Consider the following 23,298-nt stretch of genomic DNA (forward strand, 5'->3'; position numbering starts at 1 on the left):
TGAGAAGCAAGGGCTTGGAGAGACCAATGTTCTATGAGCCATATTTCAAGAAGTCAGATTAAGAGAAAAACTGAAAATAGGCTAAAATTCCCCTTCATTTAAGGTGGTCTGATCAGTTTACATATTAATGCTTGTCAATTAAATTTTCAATTGTACTCTGTGCTCCCAAGATACCTACAGAATTAGGTATCTAATACCTACTGCCCCTGTCAGTGACCTCCTCTTAAGTCTGACTGCTACAACTATCCTTGCTTGTTGATGCTTCAAAGGAAAATTCAAAGGAAACAACTGATCTGTTTTGTACTATGTGATTTAAAAAAACCCCACCGCTGTCATTCCTCCCCAACTGTAAACATTTAAATCTTTTTGGAGTGCATTAATATTCATGGTTATACCTAACTTAACTTCAAAGTGGCTTAGGCATCTACAGTATCATAACTGCCTTAGGGTAAGCTTTAGCATAAACTTTTCCTTGACAGTGATAAGTGGATTAATTTCTCCTCAAACCTGAACAATGTTTTGGGGGCTAAAGTTTTTGTTGCCATAGCTGTGTTCCCATTTATTGTACCCAATCTGGCTAGGTAGCAGATGTCTTGGTTATTGATTAGATATTGAGTAACCTAGGCTCTCCGCCCTAAAACTGCATTTTATTGCTCACAACCACATTTGATGTCGTTCAGTTTTCATCTCGGTGTTCTGTAGGTGCTGCTTGAGATATCTTCAAACATAGTCAGTTTTGTGCATCTTCTAAAAACTTTACTCTTCATTCCTTGAGTGACATAAAGCCTATTAAGTAAGCCAGAACGGCTGTCTGACTGGATAAAGGTATATGGGATGGCAATCATCAGAAACAGGCAAATTGAATACATTTTTTGTTACGTTATTGCAAGCTAAGGCATCTACAGGTCTGCTGTGCTACCATTTATTAGGCTAATCTGCATATTCTTTTCTATTTTCACTCTTCTCCATTCTCTTTATATAAAAGATGCACAGATACCTATATGAGAAGTAACCTGATGGGCCTATTGCTTTGAGTTTAACTGGAGTGAGACACTTGTGGAACATGAGGGAGAACAAGACACAAGAGCTCTGTTTTGTTGGATTTTTTACCAGGAAACCACAACTGTGATTTCCCACTGTCCCTGTGTTTCAGAAAACTGACAGCTCTGAACCTACAGCTCTGGAAATTGATCTGTTTATTGCATGGGAATGAACAGCTACCAGCAAGGGACTGTACTTATTTTCCCAGCTGTGTGTGCATTACAGTGGAGGAAGTTAATGGTCACATTCAGAGATGAAGTTGCAGATATAAGAACTGCTCTACCTTTAATGTAGTACAGAGAAACATTCTGAAGTAAACACGCTGCCAGTAATAAAATTTGTTAAAACGCTACAGTTTTCTCTCTTACCAAAGTTTATTCTTCCTAATGGACTCATGAGCCATAAAGGGAAAGAATTGCTGTGTAAAATGTAATCGTTCTTTCTAAATAACTGACAAAACAGTCAAGTACTTGCATGCCTAAGCATTTTACATGTTTCAGTGAACAAAATGCTTTTGTATTCATTTAGTCAAGTGTTAAATATGTTTTAAGGCCTGAGAACAGCATTTCAGAGCTGCTTTCTGGAACACATTTCTGTGATGAAATTATTTGTCAGCTGATGAATGCCAGGAAGTAGAACAGACATTATTTCCCTCAAATCTTCTGATTCTGCTTTGCACAGTACAAGAAAGTAAAATAATTACATAAGTCAGGATGTAAAGGTAGAAAAATACTCAGAACACTGAGCATATCCAGAGTGTGTAATGGAAATCTTGAAAGAACCTTTCTTTTGCCAAATTAGTATTTCATTTCTATGTGTTCCACAGTAGTAAGCCTTTTAGCAAGGGGTGAGTGATTCTTGGCTTGGAGGAGGAAAATCGATAAAGAAGATAGCAATGTGTTGTTCACATGTGCTTTTTGCCCATGCTGCCTTTTGATTTGTTCTTAGGATTTTCATGTTTTCAGTTTAGCCAGTTTTCTTATGATTGATCACAAATGTGTTGCAGTTTATTTGTCTGGTTGAAAAGCCTGAATTTTAATCTCTGATTATTTTAATCATTAATTTACTTTGAAATTTTTTACAAAGATTCCTGCAATCTACCATATATTATTTGAAAACATACCTTGTCAGTAAGCCAAGCACATAATTGTAGAATTCATTAGAATTCTTTTGTCACTGAAGAGTGAAGACTGGCTCTTCTCATGTGATCATTTTACACACTTAAAAAGCTGGAAGAATGTTATGCATTAATTAGCTCTTCTGTTTGAAAAATAGGACTTCTGCTGGGTGCTGTGTTTTATATTGCCTTTGACCTCATTCAGAGAGCAGTTCTCAGCCTGGTGGAGTGATCTTCTTTTGCAGTCCTGAAAGATCCAGCTTTCAGCATTCTGCTGTTAAATGAACAGGAAACTAGAATGCTGCCTGTATAGCATTACATCCCCAGGGTCAGTTCAGTCCAGGAGTACGCACGTGTGGTTAACAATACAGCTTCAACTGCTTATGACACACCAAGGCTCTAAAAAAAACTGATCTTAGTAGTTCAAAAACTAGCTTGTGTTACCCATTACTTTCCTGATAAGACCTTTCATGAGTCATTAATCTTCATCTGTGTTAGATAAGATCCAACGTGCTACAGTGTTACCAGACATGACTCTTGCAGCTACACAGAATGACTGGTTTGTGATGCCAAAATAAAGGCATGTTCTGCTGTCTGAAAACCAACTGTGAGCCAAATATTTAGTCAGTCATTCATTTTTAGCCCATTTCCAGTACAGGAAGCTTTTGGACACATTGTCATTTATAATTAGAAAAAATTCATAACTTTTTTGTTAACTGTCTAAAAGAGACAGTAGTCAGTCATTCCACAGGGGAGAAAAAAACAAACAACCACTATTTGAAAATGTTTTCCTATTTGACCTATAAGAAGTGAACCTGACCTTGCTGAACTGCTCCAACAGAATAATTTTCATATGGAAGTTATTAGATTCTAAAGTACTTTTCCTCATTTTACAATATGCTTTTATTAGCTGATTTTGTGATAATATTTGGGACTGTGTGTAAGTGTCCAAAATGCAAAATGCATTTTTTTTTTTTTAATTAAACTGAATGTTATAAAACTTCTCTGTTTTGGTTTTGAGACTAAAAAATCAGCATAAAGAAAAGAAACTCTGAATTAATTGAGGAAACCTGCAATGTAGCGTTGTCCAGGCATAAAATTTTATCTGTATGTTGTATAAATAGTAGGATTATTTAAATCATCTGTACTGTCACATCTTTAAAAATCACGTACCATTACAAGCAGAGATAAAATAAAGTGACTTCTTAGAATAATTGGAAAAAATATGCCTAAATAGTTAAGTGTGCCCATTATAAATGGATAAAATTGATTTTGTAAAAGTTACTGTATGACCCAACCTAATATACTTCACACAAATTTTCTGACAGAAATCCTGGTATAATCAAAGCCTATACCATGGCTTATCAAGGTAGAATTAACAAATTTAAAACAGCTATGGAATATATCTATCACAGCATTCTGAAGAGGTTTTGGAGACTGGTTTTATTATATTTTTAATGTATCAATTCTCACTGCTGTGCAGACAGAGACAGAAATCATTTTCCCAAACTCTGCATAAGAGGAATATTTATGCATCTGGAGTTTTTAATTCTGGTTAGTATATACAGAAGAGCTAATTGGAAGTGGTGATAAAATGTTTTCTAGTTTTACTTGAAATGGGATTTGATCTGAAGTTGCATTAAATATAGGAAAAAAAATCAGAGAAAGAAAGAAAGAATTGTACACATTTGTACTGATGGTGTTATTTAGAGACACAAAAAGAGCCTGGAAAGATAATTGTTTCTGGAAATCATTACAATCATTCAGATTAATTAGTACTATCCTGTATTAAAAAAACATAACGTGTAAAATGACTGCACAGACTTGTAACTGCAAAATTACTATTCAAGCTGGTTTTGAAAACTTAGCTTGATGAATTTACTTTTTTCAGATGCAAAATTATTTTCCTTAAAGCCATTTCTGTTGAAGGTTCTTCTGCAGTTCTCACAGTATTTCTTTGTAAAAGTCTACTTTCTGGTGTCCTATTAACATACAGTGTAAAAAACACTCCATGGTCCTTTAAATAGTTTATGATGCACTTTATTTTTCTATTTCCAGAAGAGATATGTACACTTGTAATAGCAGAAACTTTTCCTGAAGATTCAGGTATTTTCACCTGCACAGCAACAAATGAGAATGGCTCAGTAACAAGCAGTGCACAACTAACTGTCTGCTCAGGTATGTGACAAAGAGAAAGAGGAGCTTTTAGTCATAAATCTTACATAATTCTTTTATCTGTGAAGTTGACAGTCTGCTTTCTTTGTGGAAAATGGCTGTTGTAAGACATGGGGTTTGTCAACCTCAGTGCATTCATATAAAGCAAACTGAGTGTTTCTTATGTTCATTTACTGGTTTAATATTTTTATTATGTGAAATATATTTTTAAAGTTTTGCCACAAGCCTGGCATATCTTAAGCATTAGGGTTCAAGACTAGATGGCAGCAGAGGCAAAATTAAAGAGATGTAACTATGCTACTAGTGGTGGCCTTCTGTAAAATAAAACACTGTGACATGATATGTTTAATTTTGTGATGTGTTTCCATATATATTGTCATGGGATGCACTAACCCAGCTGCCATTGCAAACTTGCCATGTATGCATGCATTCTTCAGCATTTTTTAATTATTTTTTCCTTAGTGATCCTGAAACTCCAGGAAGAGGAAGTCCTGTCTTAGCTGTTGTTGTCCATACTTGTTAATCTCAGTTAATGCCTATATTCCTGAAATAGATTTAGAGAGTTTCCTAAGGTTTCTAGTTGTGCCTTTTGCATGAGGCACACTCAGAAAATAAATAGCCATCCATGACTCTTGAATTAGAGTCATAATTATCAATTATGGCATAAATTGTCAATAGGAGGACTAGAAAAATACCTTTATAAAACCAAAGACTAGAAAACCAAGGACTAGAAAAATACCTTTATAAAACCAAAGATATTTCGCCTATAAAAAAACTGAAAATACACCGTATTTACCATGTACTTTTTCTATGACTTGTTGAAGAGACATTCTTTTTGATTTCTTTTAGCCAACTTGGAATGCTCTAGTGATGATTTCCATCATTTCTCACCACTTCCTCCAGTTGAAATTAGCTCTCTTGAGCTTCCTCCTAAGAAACTTACAGATACCCACCAAGCAAACAACACTGAGTTGAGACCTGGTGTGATAGACCTTCAACAACAGCTCAGTTTGTCTGAGGAAAAATCAAATGGCATTCATCCTCTTCATGGAGTAAATGGAATGACTAACAGCAAGCCAAATGGTGATAAATCCATCCCACCTCCAGCTGTCTTGCTTTCACCCACAAAGGAGCCACCACCTGTGCTTGCCAAACCAAAGTTGTGAGTATTTTTGAGTGTTTTTGTTTCCTATAAACTTGATATTTGTTGACAGCAAATTTTTGCCTGAAGCAATTTAGCATTAGACAAACGGACAGTCATGGTGCCTGTCCCTTGAGCAGTCTTCCTGCTGCTGTGATTTATGTGCCAAAGAGCTGAACAGAGGAGAGACTTGTTTCCTTTACATAGTGCTACATCAAAGGGAAGTACATTCTATATCCCAATGCCTTTAGAGAGGTTTAAGAGAAAGTCACAAACAGAGAAATACTGTCGTGGCTGTTGCTCTGTGCCTTTTTTTCCCTAGTCACCGTACCTAAAGATCATAGTGGCCTGAGATTTTTGGAAGCTATTTCTGTTTCAGCACTGGTTAGGTCTGGGGTTTTTTTCTGCATGTGCTTGAGTTTGGGCAGTCATTGGATATTCAGGTGATTAATGTTTTTATTATTTCTTATGTTTATGTATAACACATATCTCATCCTGTTTTCAGCCAGATTACAATAGCTCTCTTATAGCTAAAAATCTGAGAATGCAAAGCTCTAGGAAAGGACAGAGAAATGAGTGGCAAAAAAGTTACAGTAACATTTTTACCTTTTTTAGTGGTGATACCTTATGCTTAAGCGATATTATGCTCTTTGATTTTAACATTGCACAGACTCCTCTTTTCCATCTCCCTCAAGAATATTTGGAATGTGATTAACTAAATCTTTCTTTAATTTGCATCAATAGTTGGAAGGAATTATAAATAATAAAAAAGTGTTTAAGAAGAAGCCTGAAACATGGTCTTCAAGCTTAAGCTAGGTCATTTGCTTTATTCCATGTTTTCACAGGAAAATTACAAAATATAAAAATGCTGTTATTTTAGCACTCATGTTGAATTTAAACACATGAGTGTTTAAACACGTGTGTTTTAACACATGCACAAAAACACATTTGAGACAACAAGCTAACATATTCCCTTTCTACTCACCACTTTTTCTTTCAGTTGCTCTTTGTCATTCTAAGCAGTCTCTGGCAACTGTGGAAGGGAAGGAGGAGTGGAGGAACTAGAAAGACAGAGTAGTGAAAAAACAGTGTATATGGTGGTGGTTGTGCATATAGGGGGGAGGTGGTCCTGTACCCAGCATGCATATCTGTTACAAGACCCACTCGTGAAGAAAGGAGAAAGTGCCTCCAGCAGAGCAGTAAAAAAGAAATTTCACCCCAGAGCTTTCTTTCCCAGAAGCAAGGTTGCCTGAGATAAGGGAAAGAATGTGGTGTAAACATTGTATAATATGTGTGCAAAATTTGTTTTGTTTTTAAACACAGAGTCAACATAAAATACAGTAACGTGAGAGGGATGCTATTGCAAAAGTCCCTTCAGTTGCTGATGTTCAAATTGATGACCTTGGAATCCCTAGTGTAATTACACTTTGTTCCTCTATTTTGCAATTAACAACACTTGATGCACAAGAGCATCAAGACTGCAGTCAGGATACATGTTCTGCTTGGTCAAAGGAAGTGTAAGTTTGTGCTGCTGTCAGAATTTGAAATCTTGCCTTCTCCTCAGCCAAGTATTTTTCTCCCAAGCACAGTGATAGCATAAGGAAGGGAAAGAGTGCCAACAAGAGGAGAAAAAGAAATGCCTGACTGCAGACACTTGAAATCAGCTTTCAGCATTTGGAAAACTCTTCCTTAGTAAAAGTGAACAAAATAATTACATTAAAATTAGCTGAGTAGTAAAGTAGCTCTCTCAACCGTGAGAATGTTCTCTCTTGAAAAGAACTCATCTATGGAATTGTATATCTGTTCATAGAGATGATAGAGTCAGCACATACTAGCAGTGAATAAAAGCAAGCGCACTTAAAACCTTTTTTAAAAGTTATTTAAACTTATAAATTGTTAACTATGGAGAGAGCTTTAAGCTTCTGAAAATCATTATCAGGTTTATTTTTCAGGAAGACTGGTTTTAAATTTCCAAAATAATCTTTTGTTTTCAAGTTTATCATAAATTATAAATTACTTAACAGGTTTATCTGTGAACTCTCTGAAAACAGTTTCTTCAGCCAACACTGAAAGTAATTGCAAAGAGTTTGGGAATGATAGGCTGGTTTTGGTTTTGTGTTTTTTATTATTATTTTTAATTTAACAAGAGGGAGAGACTGAGTATCTTCTTGAAGTATTAAATAAATTTGCATCTTGGCAGCATAGCTGTAACCAACACCTATAAATAATGATTTATCACAATTCAATCTAATGCAAGAGTGGACATGCTGCAGAGAGTTACTCTAGTTGTTTTCAGGCTTGAAAAGTGTTTTTTAAAGTCCTAAAAGCCATTCAGGTTGTGGTTACAGACAGTCTAGTAATCCTTAAGGCATCATTAGTTGTTGCTTCAGTCTGGTACTAAGAATATTTAAAAGAGTTTAATATGACAATATAAAAAAATTCTGGGAAAAATGTATATAGAATTAATTGGGGAAGTAATCAACACCAGATATTTTGCTAAAGTGAAATCTAGAAGACAATAATTCTAAATATGGTTAAAAGGCACAATATTTCTTTATGTCTTGTTTGCAACATGAGTTTCTGTAGAGTGTTGAACTGGGACAAAAACCCCTGATTTCTGTGATTCTGATCTCTGCTTCAGTGACATATTTGAGGAGGCTGAGCTATTACTGTGCCTTGGACTTTTCAGTCCATAATGGTGTAATACACATATGAGGTTTCAGAAGCTCCCCAGCAATGTATGTTAAGATATTTTGCAGCTCTCAAAATCAGGCAAATGGTGTTAATAGTAATTTCAGTGTGAAGTCTGCGTATGAAGGTTCTCCCTTAAACCCCTTATAATTCTCAGGGTGAATGTCTGCAAAAATGACATAAGGCTGTCCTGTAGGACTTTATATAACATGTCTATAGTTTCAAATTAGGAACTTCCATTCAAGTGGCTTGGTATTACTGTTATTTTTCCCTGTGTCTGTTAAAATGGTAAGAGAAAAAAAGATGGTGTTCGTATGGTTACTGGATGTACCTGCATGATGTTTGTTGGCTTTGTAACAAGCCATCATTTTAAAGTTCATAGACTCAGTGTAACTACAGTGTGGTGCCAGAGCTTCCTGACTGTCTAGAACTCTAACGCCTGACCAGAGAGCTCTGCTGCAATTGTCTCATGTTCAGCCTCTTTGTGTTGGAGTTTTATCCAAGTCTGTCATATACAATGACCACAAAGAGTATAAGCTTAAAGGGAGTTTATTATTTCCATAATAATTGTATTTGATATCTGCAAGCAGTAAGAAACTTTTTAGAATACATTGAGAAGAGCTGGATAGAAAAACAATATGTGAGAATAGGCAACAGTTCAATGATTCATGTAGCTTTATATTTATGAGCAAAGGTCTGTCCATATCCATTTCTTTTGTTTCATCTGCTCTGCTGATTCAAGGTTGATAAGGACCTTTGTATCTTTATCTTGCTGTTAAAGTCTACCCTCAATTAAACCTTGAACTACACCTATTTTCTACTGTAGTAGAAATAACTAATGCTAACTAACTTTGCTAAAATGTAAAGCAGGAGAACTGCACATAAAGTTAATCTCTTGATAATAATACAAGTCCACAGCATTTTCTGCATCTGTTTTTACAATTAATATATGGATGTTTCATTTGTAATGCTTTTTTTCCTCTCATTCTATAACAATATATTTTTAACAGAAATGGAGTTAAAACAAGGAAAAAATTAGTGATCATCAGGCACTTGGACCAGGGTTTATTTACTAATTTACTAATAACAAATAATATATGAAAATAGAGGAGGCTTTATGAGAGAATATACTAATAAATAGGATTTTTCCCCATTTTCTCAGACTCATTTCTTATGCAAAAGTTGCAAATCCTGAAAGGAATATGAAGTGTAATAATTTCTCCTGGTACATTTGTGGACTGAATGCAGTAGATAATATTAAGTTTAAAACAAGGCATTTGTTGTCTTTTTAGTGATCTTGGATCACTGTTATAATCTCTGAGACTAGGGGAAGACAGAAGAGAGGAAATAGGAAGTGTTATGTAAAATAGTTTGAAAGTCGCATTTCATTGCCTATTTCAGATCAAGGAATAGCATGACACAAAACCAACTGCAGTTATTGCTGAGAAATTTCCTTTTTGCTTGTGTCTTTGTTAACATAGTGTCAAAGGGTAATCACAAATGAACTTTAAGCCTTTTAAAATCTGCAGCAATAGAAGTCTGAATAGCTTTCTAACAATAGATGTGGAAAACAAGAGAGGTTAAAGGTGATACATTTATTTTTTCTGTTTTTTCTCCTTTTGGCACTGATGTTTTCTGACCCAAGTAGGTGGAGACACCTAAGTGTACATCCTGCCTACATAAAAGCTAATCAGTATTTTAACCAGAAAAGTCAAATATCCTTGAAACAGCAATGAAATACATATACTATTTGTGCCCTCATGGTATGCACACAGGACCCTGGCATTTTTTCAGATTTGTACTTTAACACTGAAAGTAATCCAGTTTATAGGACAAGCTTATGAGGGAAATTATCCAGTTTATGACGGAAATTAATAGAATCATAGATTGGTTTCAGTTGGAAGGACCCTTAAGGATTATCTAGTTCCTGTCCCCCGATGAGGGACAGCTTCCACTACACCAGGATGCTCAAAGCCCCTTCCAGCCTGGCCTTGAATACTTCAAGGGATGGTGCATGCAACAGCTTCTCTGGGCAACCTTTTCCAGGGTCTCACCACCCTCACAGTAAATAATTTCTTCCTAATATCTAATCTAAACCTACCCCCTTTCAGTTTAAAGCCATTGCTCCATGTCCTATCACTGTCATTACTCCTATTTGTCCTGTCTGCTCCAGGTTTCCACAGACCCCCTTGAGGCACTGGAAGAGTTGCTCTAAGGTATCCCAGAACCTTCTCCAGGCTGAGCAACCCTGGCTCTCTCAGCTCACCTTCACAGGAGAGGTGCTCCATCCCTCTGAGCATCTTTGTGGCCTTCTCTGTACTTGTTCAAAGAGGTCCATGTCTTTCTTATGTTGGGGATCCCAGAGCTGGATGCAGCACTGCCGGTGGGGGCTCACAAGAGTGGGGAGATTAAGGTTCCTCAAGCTGCTGGTTATGCTTTTTTTGGGGCTGCCTAGGATATGATTGGTCTTCTGGGCTACAAATGCACAAGTTAAGCTACTTGCTGGAGCCTGTGCATTTTAAGCTTTCAGTTAAACACAGGTTTTAAACTTGTAAAAGTCTTTAGTGCCTCCAAGAGTGTTCTCCCTCTCTTTTCTGACTGAGTATTGCTTTATAGCTCTGTTTGCCTCTCTCATACCTTTGTTACCAACACCACACGCCCCTCAAGGTACCAAGAGTGTGATTTTTTTCTAAGAAAAGGACAGCAAATGTTGGGGCTAGGGGGTGGATTATGTATTTAGAGCAATTTGTTTTTCTGTGACAAGATTGAGTAGAATACTGTGCCAACAGTTTATGATGCACCTTTGAACCAGAAAATATAGCAGGAAATGTTGTACTATCCATCTGCAAACGGTTTATGGATAGTTTTCTGGTAATCATAAACTAAAAGCATTCAAATGAAACATTTTGATTTTTTAAACATTTCTGTTGGGGTTTTTTGTTTGCTTCTTTCCTTCTCGTCTAAATAACTGGGTGGATTTAATACATGGAAATTTTCAAGCAAAGGAAATCCAAGTGGTCAGTTCTTCTAAAATGCAGCCTTTTCTGGGAATTTCTCAACATGCTTTTGGATAGGGAGTTCCTGCAGAAATATTCAAGGATTCTCTTGGCATCACAGGATAGAAATCTCAAGCAAAATGATTAAATGCTTCCCTTGCATGCGAATCCTTGCAGCCTAATCATCATATGTACTTAATTTTTACATGGCTTTGAATATGGCATGCAGCCACATTTCCCTTGGTATTCTTTCATCCCTGACCATGTAAATATCCAGTCTGCACATAATTTTGAAATTGTAAATGTATCAACTTATGAGGAGAAAGGTAGATGAGAAGGGATATAGTTCTTGTTTTGAACCACCTTTGTTTACTCTGTCTGGATAGAGCTAAACCCATTTGCCAGGACTGCTCATTCCAACTGTAGAAGGTAGAAGATGAAGCTGAAAAACTGAAACAGATGGTGTTCATAATTTTGGATTTGGTTTTCAGGGAAACCTAAATTTTAAAGTCTCAGTAATAGTATATCTCTCATTTTTGCCTTCTGAGTGACTTCCTAGAGAAATGTCCCATCTGATTCAGGCAAAGCACTTTTACCTAGTAAAACAGAAGATTGCAGTGACACTTCCTTTGGCACCCAGGTCTGTTGAGAAATTAAAAAAAAACTTCTGCATACAGCACTTAGTATTCTAATCCAAAATGAGAGACTGGAAATCTTCACTCAACTGAGTAAGGATTTACTGAGATATGACATAGAAATTGATTCGTATTGAAAAATACAATATTTATTTCAGGAAATCTACTTGTCTCTTTTGTACAGGTTTTGACAGTTTTTATGATGTTCAATTAGTCAAAAAATTGAAATAAAAAGATCAACCAATATCAGTTTATGAGACAGAGAGGGGAACTGGCCAAAGCTTGTTCTGTCAATCCTCACTTTCTTTGGAAAATATGTTTGGTAGAGTCTGGATAGATAAATATAAAGTTTCTTTTGATAACATGAACTTCAAAGAATTCTGGACACTACAGTTCTCTGTGATAGACAAGCATAATTATGTGATTGGTAGTTGGGTTAAATAGTTATTATGTTTGAGCCGGATTTCAAAGCTACATGACTTCAGCTTGAAATTTTCAACACTATGAGGACTGATTAGTAATTGTTTTATTATTCTTTCCTTGAAGAAATTTAAAAAAAAAAGGTAATTTGAGGATGTTTTTTAGCAAGGATAACTTCTGAATAGCTAATTTACTGCATGCTTTTTAACATATAGCAAAAAAAGTAGCTAAACTATCTAAACACAAACTTGTTAAGGTGCTTGATACAGTCAAACTCCCAGTGCCTACTCTTTAATAGACTTGTTCTTGGAATTTACCTTATCATGGAAACCATCTGCAATTAGTCCTACTCATCTACCTGCAGTTGGTCATGCCCATGCTTTAAAAAGCTCTGCAGCAGTGTCAGCCCATCCTTGAGTAAGGAGACTTGCTGGACAGGGTGCTAGCTCATTAAGTTTAATCATAAACTCACATAGTTATATAGCTACTTGATTTTATTATTTTTCTCTTCCCTCCTAACATATGCCAGATTATGTTTTTAATTAAAGTTATGCAATTGTTTCCATGCTTCTTCTATCTGTGATTGTACTACTAAATTTTTCTCCTATGTCATTTCAAGTTTTCATCTTTGTTCTCAGGTATAGCTGCCATTATCTCTTGCATGTACTTATATTAACTATGTTTAAATTTTCTGTGTTAAGAAATGTTTTCTGGTGACGAAAGTAAGAGGTTGGAACTCAGTGGCATTTGCTTTTTTCTGGTTCAATGTACATGCTATGAAACTTAGCTACAGAATTTACATATGCTATTTTTTTTCTATCATAAACAGAATCAATAGAGATAACTAAGTATACTGAAGAAGACCTAAAAATTGAGCAAGTGCTTCAGGTCCTGCTCTGTCAGCCTTATCCTTGTCTTAAGAAGCCTTATTTCTCTCTTAGAGGTTTTTATGGAGGTAGGAATGGAAAAGGCTTGTCCAGTGGAGGGAGCGTGTTGGTGGAGTAGATATCTGTCAAAGAAATAAATTGGTGCTTTCTAGAACACTAAGAAAACCATGTAAGAGACAGTGGCTGGACCTCTTTCAGAGGCCCTGTCTATATCCTATAAGAAACACCAAATTGGAAGCACAAGTCTATAATTTGGTTGCAAAGAAGAAGTTCAGTATTTGGTTTGAAATTAGTCGTAGGGAAGCCAGAAAAGACCCCAAAGCTAAAGGCCAGAATAGCTGTATTTACACACAATAGTTTCACCACTGGTATAGGAAATGCCTACTGGTGTAGGATTATGAAAGGTTAGGCTTAGTACCAAGCAGAACAGTTGTTTACTAGAAATATAATCAGTCTCTTATCATTTGAGAGACTTGACAGTATATAGTGTATATGTATTGTTTGTCTAAAAAAAAAACCAAAAAACTCATGAAAACCTAACTTGGTTAAAATCTGGTATGTTCTAGAATTCCTCCCTGTTACCTTGTGTCAGGCCTTTACATACCCTTGCCAAAATCTGCAGTGTATTTAGTAAGAAAAATAATTAGCATATATGAAGCTAATGGAATTGGACACCTGGTAAACACTGAGAATTTTGCTTCCAGGATGAGATCTTGGCAACCCTCCTATAACCTCTCAAAGGCACTGCATTTTTGTTTCTTTTGACTAACTGTTAGAAATATTTTCTTTTTTCTGACTGTTATTTATTTCATTAAAGTCAATTTAGTACAAGTGGTAGTAGTTTACTCAGATCCTGTTGCAATTGTTCATGTATTTCTGCAGTGAAAAATAGAAATGGGAGACATGTGGATATGGAAGCAATAACAATTCGGAGGAAAAATTTCTCTTTTCTTGGATTAGAAAAGTGCAATTAAAGGAAAGACTTTCCTAAAATTTCTCTTTTCAAAACCTTTTCTTAAAGTAGTTGTGATAGAAAAAAAGAAGTTGAAGGAACTAGAGCTTCAAGTAGCTTTTCTTTCATTCCCTTTCACTCACTTCCTGTTGCTCATGCTTTCTCACTCATACACGCTCTCACTTCTCTCTCTCACTTTCTTTCATTTTGATGGAAAGTCTTAACAATTAAAAGTCTTTACAATTCAGACAGATGAACCACTGTTAGCGTAAACTTCACCAATTCAGCATAAGGAGTGCTTTGCATTTATTGCACTATCATGTCTTCACAAGGCCTCAAAGGGTTCTTTGTACAATCAGAGGAAAAACTCAGATTTTCCATTTCAAATACAATAATGTCAGAGTTACTGCAGAAATTCCTTTTCTGTGGGTTTTGTTGAGCTGCTGCATTCATTTTCCTGCTTGAAGGAATTAAATACTTGCATGATCCTGACAGATTTATGAAATGCAGATCAAATTGCCTAAGTTCTCAGCGGGTGAGAAAGACAGGGTAGAAGCCTACATTTTTAATGTGAAAATTCTGATTAAGGAGGTTTCATTAAAGACACTATGGGAAATTATTTTTTGATAACCGGTAAGTTCTTTGTAATATTATATGTTTTTACTGGTTTTCTTTAATAGAACTGGCATTACAAGGCCCTGTATTTAGTTTTCTAGAAATTACTGTGTTAACAGTATGCTTAGAGTTTGAATCATTTTCTTACCTATTTAAGTGAAAAATCCATTCTGTTTCTTTATTAATCTCACTTCTGGTGTTCTTCCATAACCATGTTCTGATTGGCTGTTCTGAGGTTCTCAGTTTGTGCAAGTGCTTATAATTTCTTTATGTCTTAATATTACATTTTTAATACATGCCTGTGAAACAGTAAGTGTGTTGACCATCTAAAAAACCTGTACACGTAGCTGTGGAATTGCTTATAATCTGTTACAGCTTCCTAATATGAAAACCATCATATAGCACCTATAAAGTCTACTGCCTTCTTGGAACTGGCATATAGGGATTAAATTTTTAGTAAAAGCAGAGCTCCCTCTCCACTGCATTCAGAAATGGATATGATATCAATGTACACACACAAAAGTATACTTGCAGTTCCTATTTCATCAATTACTAGGTGAGATATTTTCTTATTGACAAACCAGCTGTTTACCCAAGGACCTGCCATGCAAATTATAAACTGACAATATTTTGTGAATGTGGCAGGTGTGAGTTTAACATGCAAAACTTTGATTCTAGTTTTAAATATATCTAAATAAAGTAGAAAAACATTAGAAATAGATCTGAACCTACAAGTGGTATATGGGAGAATATTTAAAATTTCTTGCTGATTGCAGAAGGTTACTTTCTCATTATACCATTTTCTGCTTATTCTGTTGGTGCTAGAGACTGACATAGAACCTGGAAGTAAATGCTCTTCTGTACTGTTGTGTGTGTGTGCAGTATATGCAAAAAACTTTAACAGGTACTGATCTTATAGCAATTTATCTAAGTTTATCTCCTGGACTTTCATAAAGTACCTTGCCAGTAAATGCACTGTGCAAGCCCTTTGGCATTTTTTCACCATTCCTATCTGTACTTGTTTCCTTTTTAATTTCCCCCGGTAACTGATTTCTTAAATTAAGGATTTCTTTGGTTTTTTATTTGTGCTGGCAAGTACAGCGCAATGTTACTTTTTTTTTCAGTTTGGAAGAGAATGAGGGAAGTAAGCTTGACTAAGCTTAAAGCCCATAGAGTCCTAATGAGAACCAGCATTCAGAGTACTTGAATGCCACCTCTTGCTAGTTCAGCTTCTATGGTAGGAATCGTGTAAGCAAATCTTGTATCTCTGCAGAATCTCTCCAGGTTTCAAGAACAGCAGTAGGTATGCAAGTGGTGATCTGGTCGAAGAATGCAATTTTGTAGTTTAGTAGCAATATTCTCCCTGATAGGTGAATAAATTGAAGCATCAACAGCACATTCCAAAAGGTAAAGCATAATGGAATGGATTGCTGCTGTTGTAGTTTAGGCAAAGTTTAATGTCTATTAGATACCACCCTACTTTTGAGAAAATGACCTGTTAATACTCACAGAGAGAAAGCTCAAGCAGTCATAAGTGGCAACAGCTTTATTTCAGCAGTTTGCTTCTGATTTCACCTAAAGGATGGAGGCATCTTTGTTTTCCAGCTTTCAGAATTCACTAGTAACTTTTTCTGTTGTGTCACTTTTGAGAAAAATGCTTTTTATTTTATAATTAAATATTCAAAACATAAAATGGGAGACACTACTGTAAAAGTCTGATTTTATTTTTTGACAACTAATTGCTCCAACATGCTTGTTAATTACATCTTTAAAATTCATGAATTTTCATAACTTCTTACAGGGTAAAATTGTCACTGGAGATTATACAGAAGTGAGAAGTCCTCTGAAGTGCTTCATGTTGTCTTTTTTGAAATTAATATCTGTAGTATTTTAAATACTTAGGGAAATAGTTACATTGACTTAGATGTTATTCAGTAGCTAAAATTGCTTAGCATTTTTAGTTTTGGATATACTTCAACTTCTGTTTGCTTTTATTATGCTCACTGGGAATTAACTCTTCCTCCCTGAAGTAATGTAAGATAAGGAGTGTTTTCTGTCAGAAGCAGAAATTCACAGCTACCCTTTTGGTTCCCTTGCTAATCATGTTTACTTAACTCTCAACACAGTCTAAAATGGACTTTAGTGATATTTCCAGACTTTGTTATCTAGTAAATTCTTGTCTGAGTGAAGTTGCCAAGTCATCCCCTGAAGACAGAGCTGTGTGACTTCAGCTTCCACTAAAACACATAACATAATGCTGGTTATGAACAAACACTCTGGAAAAGTGCATAAAAAAATACTCAATGTGCAGAAGCATGCTTTCAGCAGCCACAGCCATTGGGATTATGTAATGAGCCTCCTCCTTGCTTTATTAAAGTCACAGAGGAATTTGATGATGTGTCACAGCAGGGGACTGTAGTCCTGCATACAGAACACCTGAGTCAAAACAAAATATTTGGGGGGTGGGGGCAAAAAAACCTTTATAAATGTCCAGCCTAGCTATTGCTGTAGTACAGGTAAATATTGTGTTCTTTTTTTTCCCCCTTCTATGTGTTTGTGTAAATGAAAGACAAAGAATTGATAACTTAATTAAAAACAGAAGGTCCCTGAGACAGGACTCTGCAGTTTTGATGCCGATACTTTTGCTCTGTCCAGTTTATTTTTCCTATGTGAATATTTATCTCTTGGAGTAGAAAGACAAGAAGCACAAGAGCATTTGAGTTTTTCTATCACTAGCTCATAGGGCTTCATAATTGACTGAAGCTGGAGTAATGTGTTTTATTACAGAAGGCTACAGATACAAATTTTTGAATTTTATGTTCCCCAAAAATATTTTATGATTTCTTTTCATCATGAAGTGGTAGTTGCTGCATATAGAGATCATTTGCACATGGATATCTTTGTCTCACACTTCTTAATATCCATGCTCAAAGATTGTGAGGGTTAGCCCCTCTCCTCATTCCTTGGTCGATAATCGGATTATGTGACAGGGATCCCAAATGCCTCGTTTCAGCATTATCCAGAATTGTAGCCTTGCCTGCAGCATTCCAAAGACAGATTAACTGATTATTACAGATTCATCAGGTCATGGAGTGTAATCCTTTTTTAGGCTGCTAAGGTCCTTCAGGGAAAAGGACTCAATATGACTTTTGATTTTGAGTCAGTTGCTGGAGCTGGCTTTGAGGGTCCTTCCCCTGGATCATCATTGTCCACTGGCTGATTGGTTTTGGTTGTGTTTCCCACCTCTCGTGGTAGGAGCAGCAGGCATTGGTTGAGGCTCACAGTCTGGTTTAGCTGTGGGCTTAGGCTCACTCTCTGGTTTAGCTGCAGCCTGAGTGACTGGGATAGCTTTTGATTTATCTCCCTACCTCCCTGCCTCTATCTGCTGCCCTATAGGATTTAGCAGTGTGCGATATGCATGTGCCAGCTTATTGCAATGAGCCTTTTTTATTAGAATCATCACTTTTCTTTCAGATATTTTCCCGTTTCAGCTGGGTTCTATATTGGATCATGTGGAAGTTCCAGGTTATAGGGTCAGAAAATTCTTTCAGGGTTTGGCCCATATCCTCCACACCACTAAGGATTTTTTTATGCTTTGGTGCACGCCAGGGTCAGATATCTCAGTAGTTCTGGACATATTAGTCCTCATTTTAGACAAGTGGCAAACTATATAGAGGAAGCTTATTAGATAAAATACCAGGAAAGTGGTCTCTTTAAAATTCAGGGGAAATTGAACATCCTCAAAAAGTGACATAACAGATTCAAAGGAGAAGACAGGAAGGAAAGGAAAGGGTTAAAAGTCCCTGCTCCTCTTCTAACAAATTGAGTGCAATTACAAATAAACTCCCAAAATATGCTATTGGAACTAGGACGCAGGGTAGGATGAAGAAACCATAAACCATACATATCTTGAACAAACTTTTTAAATTCCTTATAAACCATGATTACTACTCTCAGCGCAATAGCAACCAAAACCCATGCCCCTCTATTGTAAAAGCTATGTACCTGGGATAACATTGGAGCTATCTCCAGATAAGAAAATAAGACTAGGCACCAGAAAGGTATTAAAACTTTAAAGAAGCCTAGGGACCAGAAACACATGAAGGCTTATACCCAGAGAGACATTATAAATTTAGGCAATATGGCTACTGACTGCTTTATCCCACTGCAGAATAAATGAAACTAAAATGCAATCAGTACAGGCTTTTTCCATTTTCTCAAGCTGCACACTGGGCACCAAAAGGTATTTATCTTGGTGTAGGGCAAATTTGGAAGGAAAATTTTGAATGAGGTTTTTTTGGAAAGCAAATTCAAGCAGGCCTTTTTTCTCATTGTTTTGGGAAAGATCTCTTTGGAGAAAAGTGGAAAAAACTGTTTATTTAACAAGCAAAGTACTCACAAACATGAAAAAATTATATATTAAACAACGTTACCTTTAATTGTATGAGGAGGTGACAAATTCAGAGAGAGTCTTTTCCATGAGGTCTAGCTTGGCTCTCTTTCAGTCTCTCTGGGGCTCAGGTCCAGTGTCCCAGCCACAATGCAGCTTGGGGGCCCCCCCAGTACCATAGTCCTGGTCTTCTCGGATTGAACAACAATTGAACAGTTCCAAAAAACTTCTGGCCTCAGCTAACTAAAAAACCCTGACTAAAAGCGAAGGAGAGCTCTCTCTCACTCAGTGTTGCAGACAGCCCAGTTGGTGAGAGAGAAGGCAGAGGAGCAAGTGCCCTTTCTGCAAACAAACTGAACACTTTTTTTCCCCCTTCGCTCTTGGAACCAGCCTGAAAGGGGCAGAACTTAATACCCAGCATAAACAGAACAGTCAATTGAGAATACAAGCATCATAAAGTCACCCTAGGGCAAATAGTAAATACTATTCTCACAGTATTCTGAGAATGAGGAGAATTGGAGAGAAACAACTCCTCTCTTCTTGGTAAGTACTGAAAGAGCTAAAGCAGGTTATTAGAGATGTTACGGAATTATCATCAGTTATTCCACGGTATTCTCATGCCTAACGTAATTACTTACATTCTAATGATTCTGTATAAAAACTATAAAACAGTGAATAGTCCAGATTTTTCTTTCACTCAGAATATTGCATGTCCATCTCCCATGGCATTTATAAACAAGCAATTTTTTGTTCAAGGTTCCCTCTTGTTTCCTATCACATTGTTGTAGGTAGTATCTGGTTGCAGATTCCATTTTTTATCAGAATCCTCCTATAGTGTGGCTTTTAACACCTCATTTAAGACTCTGCTTCTCTCTGTGGAGAGAAGACTGTTGTGAAGAGATCTAGGACCATTATGGGACAATTGTTTTATCCTTGATACACACAAATTTCTAACAAGTTATCAATATACAGATGACAGGATTATTTCATTAGAAAAAATCACATGTGACTTTCAGAAAAGCATCTCAGTTTAACTTGAGTCAGGGATAGAAGTTACCCAAAACAGGGTAATCCTCTGTGCTGATTGGTAAAGGGATATTTTAAATATCCTCCCAATTCTCTGTAAGTGTTAAATAGGAGACATTGAAGGCATCTCTAAATAGCCTTGCTGTGTGTTGTTCTAGTGCCAGAATGAGAAAAGTTAAGAGAAAGTTACTAGACACAAAATTGTGAAAGACAGAATTTAGTCATCTTTGTTTAAAGTACCTAATTGCTTTATGTAAATTTGTCAAACTGAAACTCAAAATGCTGGAAACTTTAGATTTAAGAAATGCTTTAGAATATGAGTATGGGAACTTGGAGAAAATACAGACTCATACGTGTTTTGCTTGGTAAGTAACTGAACTATCTGCAAGAAATGCTATGGAACATAAAGTATAGTTCATCAAAAGTAGCCAAATGACAAAGAAAAGGAATTGGGTTTGGTTTTGTTTTTAAAGTAAGCTAAATATACAAGTGGATGAGCTTCGGAGGCTTTGATGTAGCTGGCTTTTTATAAGAGGTTTGTTCTGCCAGTTCTGACCAGGATAGAGCATGCATGTCAAATCCTTTTCTAAACAAACCTCTCTGATTTCTTCCAGAGAACCAGCCTTACTGAAGCAAGGCAAGGTTAACCCTTATTTAAGAAAAGTATAACTTTATGTAAGTTGAGAGAAGGAAAGAGATTGTAGCTCACTGAAATGATGCTTCTAACAATAGACATTGATTTAAGTCATTAAATAAATGATGGCATTGTTTCTAAAATGAGATAAGGATAATTCAGAATAAATAGCAAACTTTCAAGTTACTATAACAAATGATAATTTCTCAAGTCATCCTTTAGTTTTTCTAGAGGATGAAATACTGAAAATATTCATATAATAATTCCTAAGATTTTATAGCTGAAGAAAAAAAAATCTGGTAAAATGTGAGGTACATAAATGTGTTTCTTTATATTCTTTTACTACAATCATACAATCAGTACTGCTATCGGTAATGCATAGAAATAAATTCTTAGAAAATATTTATCTCTCTGTAATAAATCTTGGTATAGTATGTCTTTTATGACAAAAATGAGGACAAACAGAACAGTTTTGAAAGATTAAATCTAATTCTTCTGAAAAGGCATGCACATGGTAAGAACCCCTCCTGAAGCCACATCTAAATCCCATTTTATGCTCAAACAGTGAAAGAGCAAGCACGGGATTGCCAAGCCTGACCAGGCAATATTTGGACTCAAACATTTGGAAACAGTGCTGTGGATAATGATATTCTGTAAAGCTTTATACGGAGGTTAATATGTAGTAACAGATAAGTGCGAGTATAATTTTAGTGAAAACATTGTGAAATCAGTGACGGGGGGAATTTGGACACCATGAATGTAATCTATTAAAGGAAATATTAGGGATAGGAAATAGCTGTTTATACTCAAATTGTTGCATACCACTTGTATATTTCATGTTTATTCACCCTTGGAATGTTTCAGAGAAAACATTAACTTTTTGCCAAGGGCAAATGCAGTACAGCATTATTTAAGGACAGAAACAGTTTTTTAGGAATCCAGATTTCCAATGGTAACTCTGTCAGCTTTGGATGTTGGCTGTTGGTTGTTAAGCTTATTGAAAATTAGCACAAATTCTGTGAGTACTCTGTACCCATTTGCCCTTATTTGTGAGAGAATCCATATACTTTTAAAAATTGTAACCAGTTATAGTTGTTGCTTTGTGCTACCTAGTATCCTCCATGAATTAGAAACTCCTTCTAATATGATCAAAGGCTTTCTCATAAGTGGCAGAAAGCAGTTTGGGTTTTCAACCCAAGTATTTTACAGCTTTAATTTGTGGTTAGAAAGAAGGTTATTCACCTAAACTTCAGAAAAAGTGAATGAGAGAAATATTCTCTCTATAATGAGAAGTATTATAAACATAAAATATCGGCTATAAATGCCAAAACAATTTTGAGAAGCCAAAGGTATTTTTGTAAATTTGTTATAATAATCAAGGTCAAACTTCACAAATATCAAAACCATAACCTTTCAGAGCCCCACTTTAATTTGCAATGACTTGACTCTGATTTTCCTTGGATTTACTGGAGTATCTACTTAATACCCCATGTATGTGGAGATTCTTGGAAAGAGATCTAAAAACCCAGTAATATTGTAGTTTATTTTAGCCAGAAATTCCAATGGATTTACTTCTTGTTTGATACAAGTAAATAATACTTCTTCTTTTCTTTTTTTTTTTAAGGTATAGACTTCTACATGACCCTTTGAAATGAGCTGTATATATTAACATGAAAGAATTAGAAAATTAGAAAGAAAGAAAATGGGTTTTTCAGATACTAATAATTTCATCTCTTCTGAATGTTTGCAAACTATTGTAAATTTTTGTAAGTTCTAAGCTCCCAAAAGATGATTCAGGCTTGTTCTGCTTGGAGAAGAATCCAACTATACCCCTTACCAGTCCTCAGAGCAATGATGTTACACATAGCTTGTAGAATGTGAGAATAATAGGGTTACCAGATCCTTCCTTCTATGTATAAAAATTATCTCAAATGAAATTGGATTAGGTCTATGGTTATGACATTGGGTAGTAATGTACATGTGTGTGTGTATTCCCATGATAATCCTTTTTGAGGATTCCTTTACTTAAAAAATATTTTGCAGTATATACTCAAAAGGAAACCTTAGTCTCTCCAATTTAGAAACTGTGTATGATAGTCATTGAGCTGGGCATAAGGTGTGCTAAATGTGAGTTCACTTTTGATTTTCTGGTGTTTACCTGGAAAATACTTCTGCATTCATTTTAGTTTTAGAAAAGGTTTTTTAGCTGTTGCTCTTGATTTTTCCTTTTTTGACCGTTGTGCTGAAGATGCATCCCTCAAGATAGTTGCATGTTTATTGATGGAATAGATACAGCATATTGCTACTCCAAGAGTATTAGTATGTTGTGTGCTTTTAATTCTTCACAGATTCAAACTTATTAAGACTGGATCTTTTTCTCTTGGCTTTAATTGCTGAGAACTGTGCCTACAATTACCTTCTCTACATCATTGTCTTTCAGGAGCAAATCTGAACAACCTACTATCTCTCCAGTAGGGCACAGTATGTGTCTCACTGGTGAGGCTCATTTCACATGGTCATTTAGAGGTCAGTCTTCACCCAGAGTTCACACAATCTGTCAGAAGTCAGGTTTTAGGTA

The 23,298-nt window shown here is 35.9% G+C and overlaps 1 protein-coding gene across 3 annotated transcripts in view; it reads left to right on the forward strand.

The window, feature by feature from the left end:
• PALLD (palladin, cytoskeletal associated protein) overlaps nt 1-23,298 on the forward strand; it is a 181,336-nt gene that overhangs the window by 69,252 nt on the left and 88,786 nt on the right. For all 3 annotated transcript variants that reach the window (XM_050973493.1, XM_050973494.1, XM_030239041.2), the window contains exons 8-9: nt 4,217-4,336; nt 5,183-5,495. In XM_050973493.1, coding sequence (XP_050829450.1) covers nt 4,217-4,336; nt 5,183-5,495 — 433 coding nt within the window. The remainder of the gene's footprint in view (nt 1-4,216; nt 4,337-5,182; nt 5,496-23,298) is intronic.

The sequence above is a fragment of the Serinus canaria genome, chromosome 4, assembly GCF_022539315.1.
Source record: "Serinus canaria isolate serCan28SL12 chromosome 4, serCan2020, whole genome shotgun sequence".
Classification (NCBI taxonomy): domain Eukaryota; kingdom Metazoa; phylum Chordata; class Aves; order Passeriformes; family Fringillidae; genus Serinus; species Serinus canaria.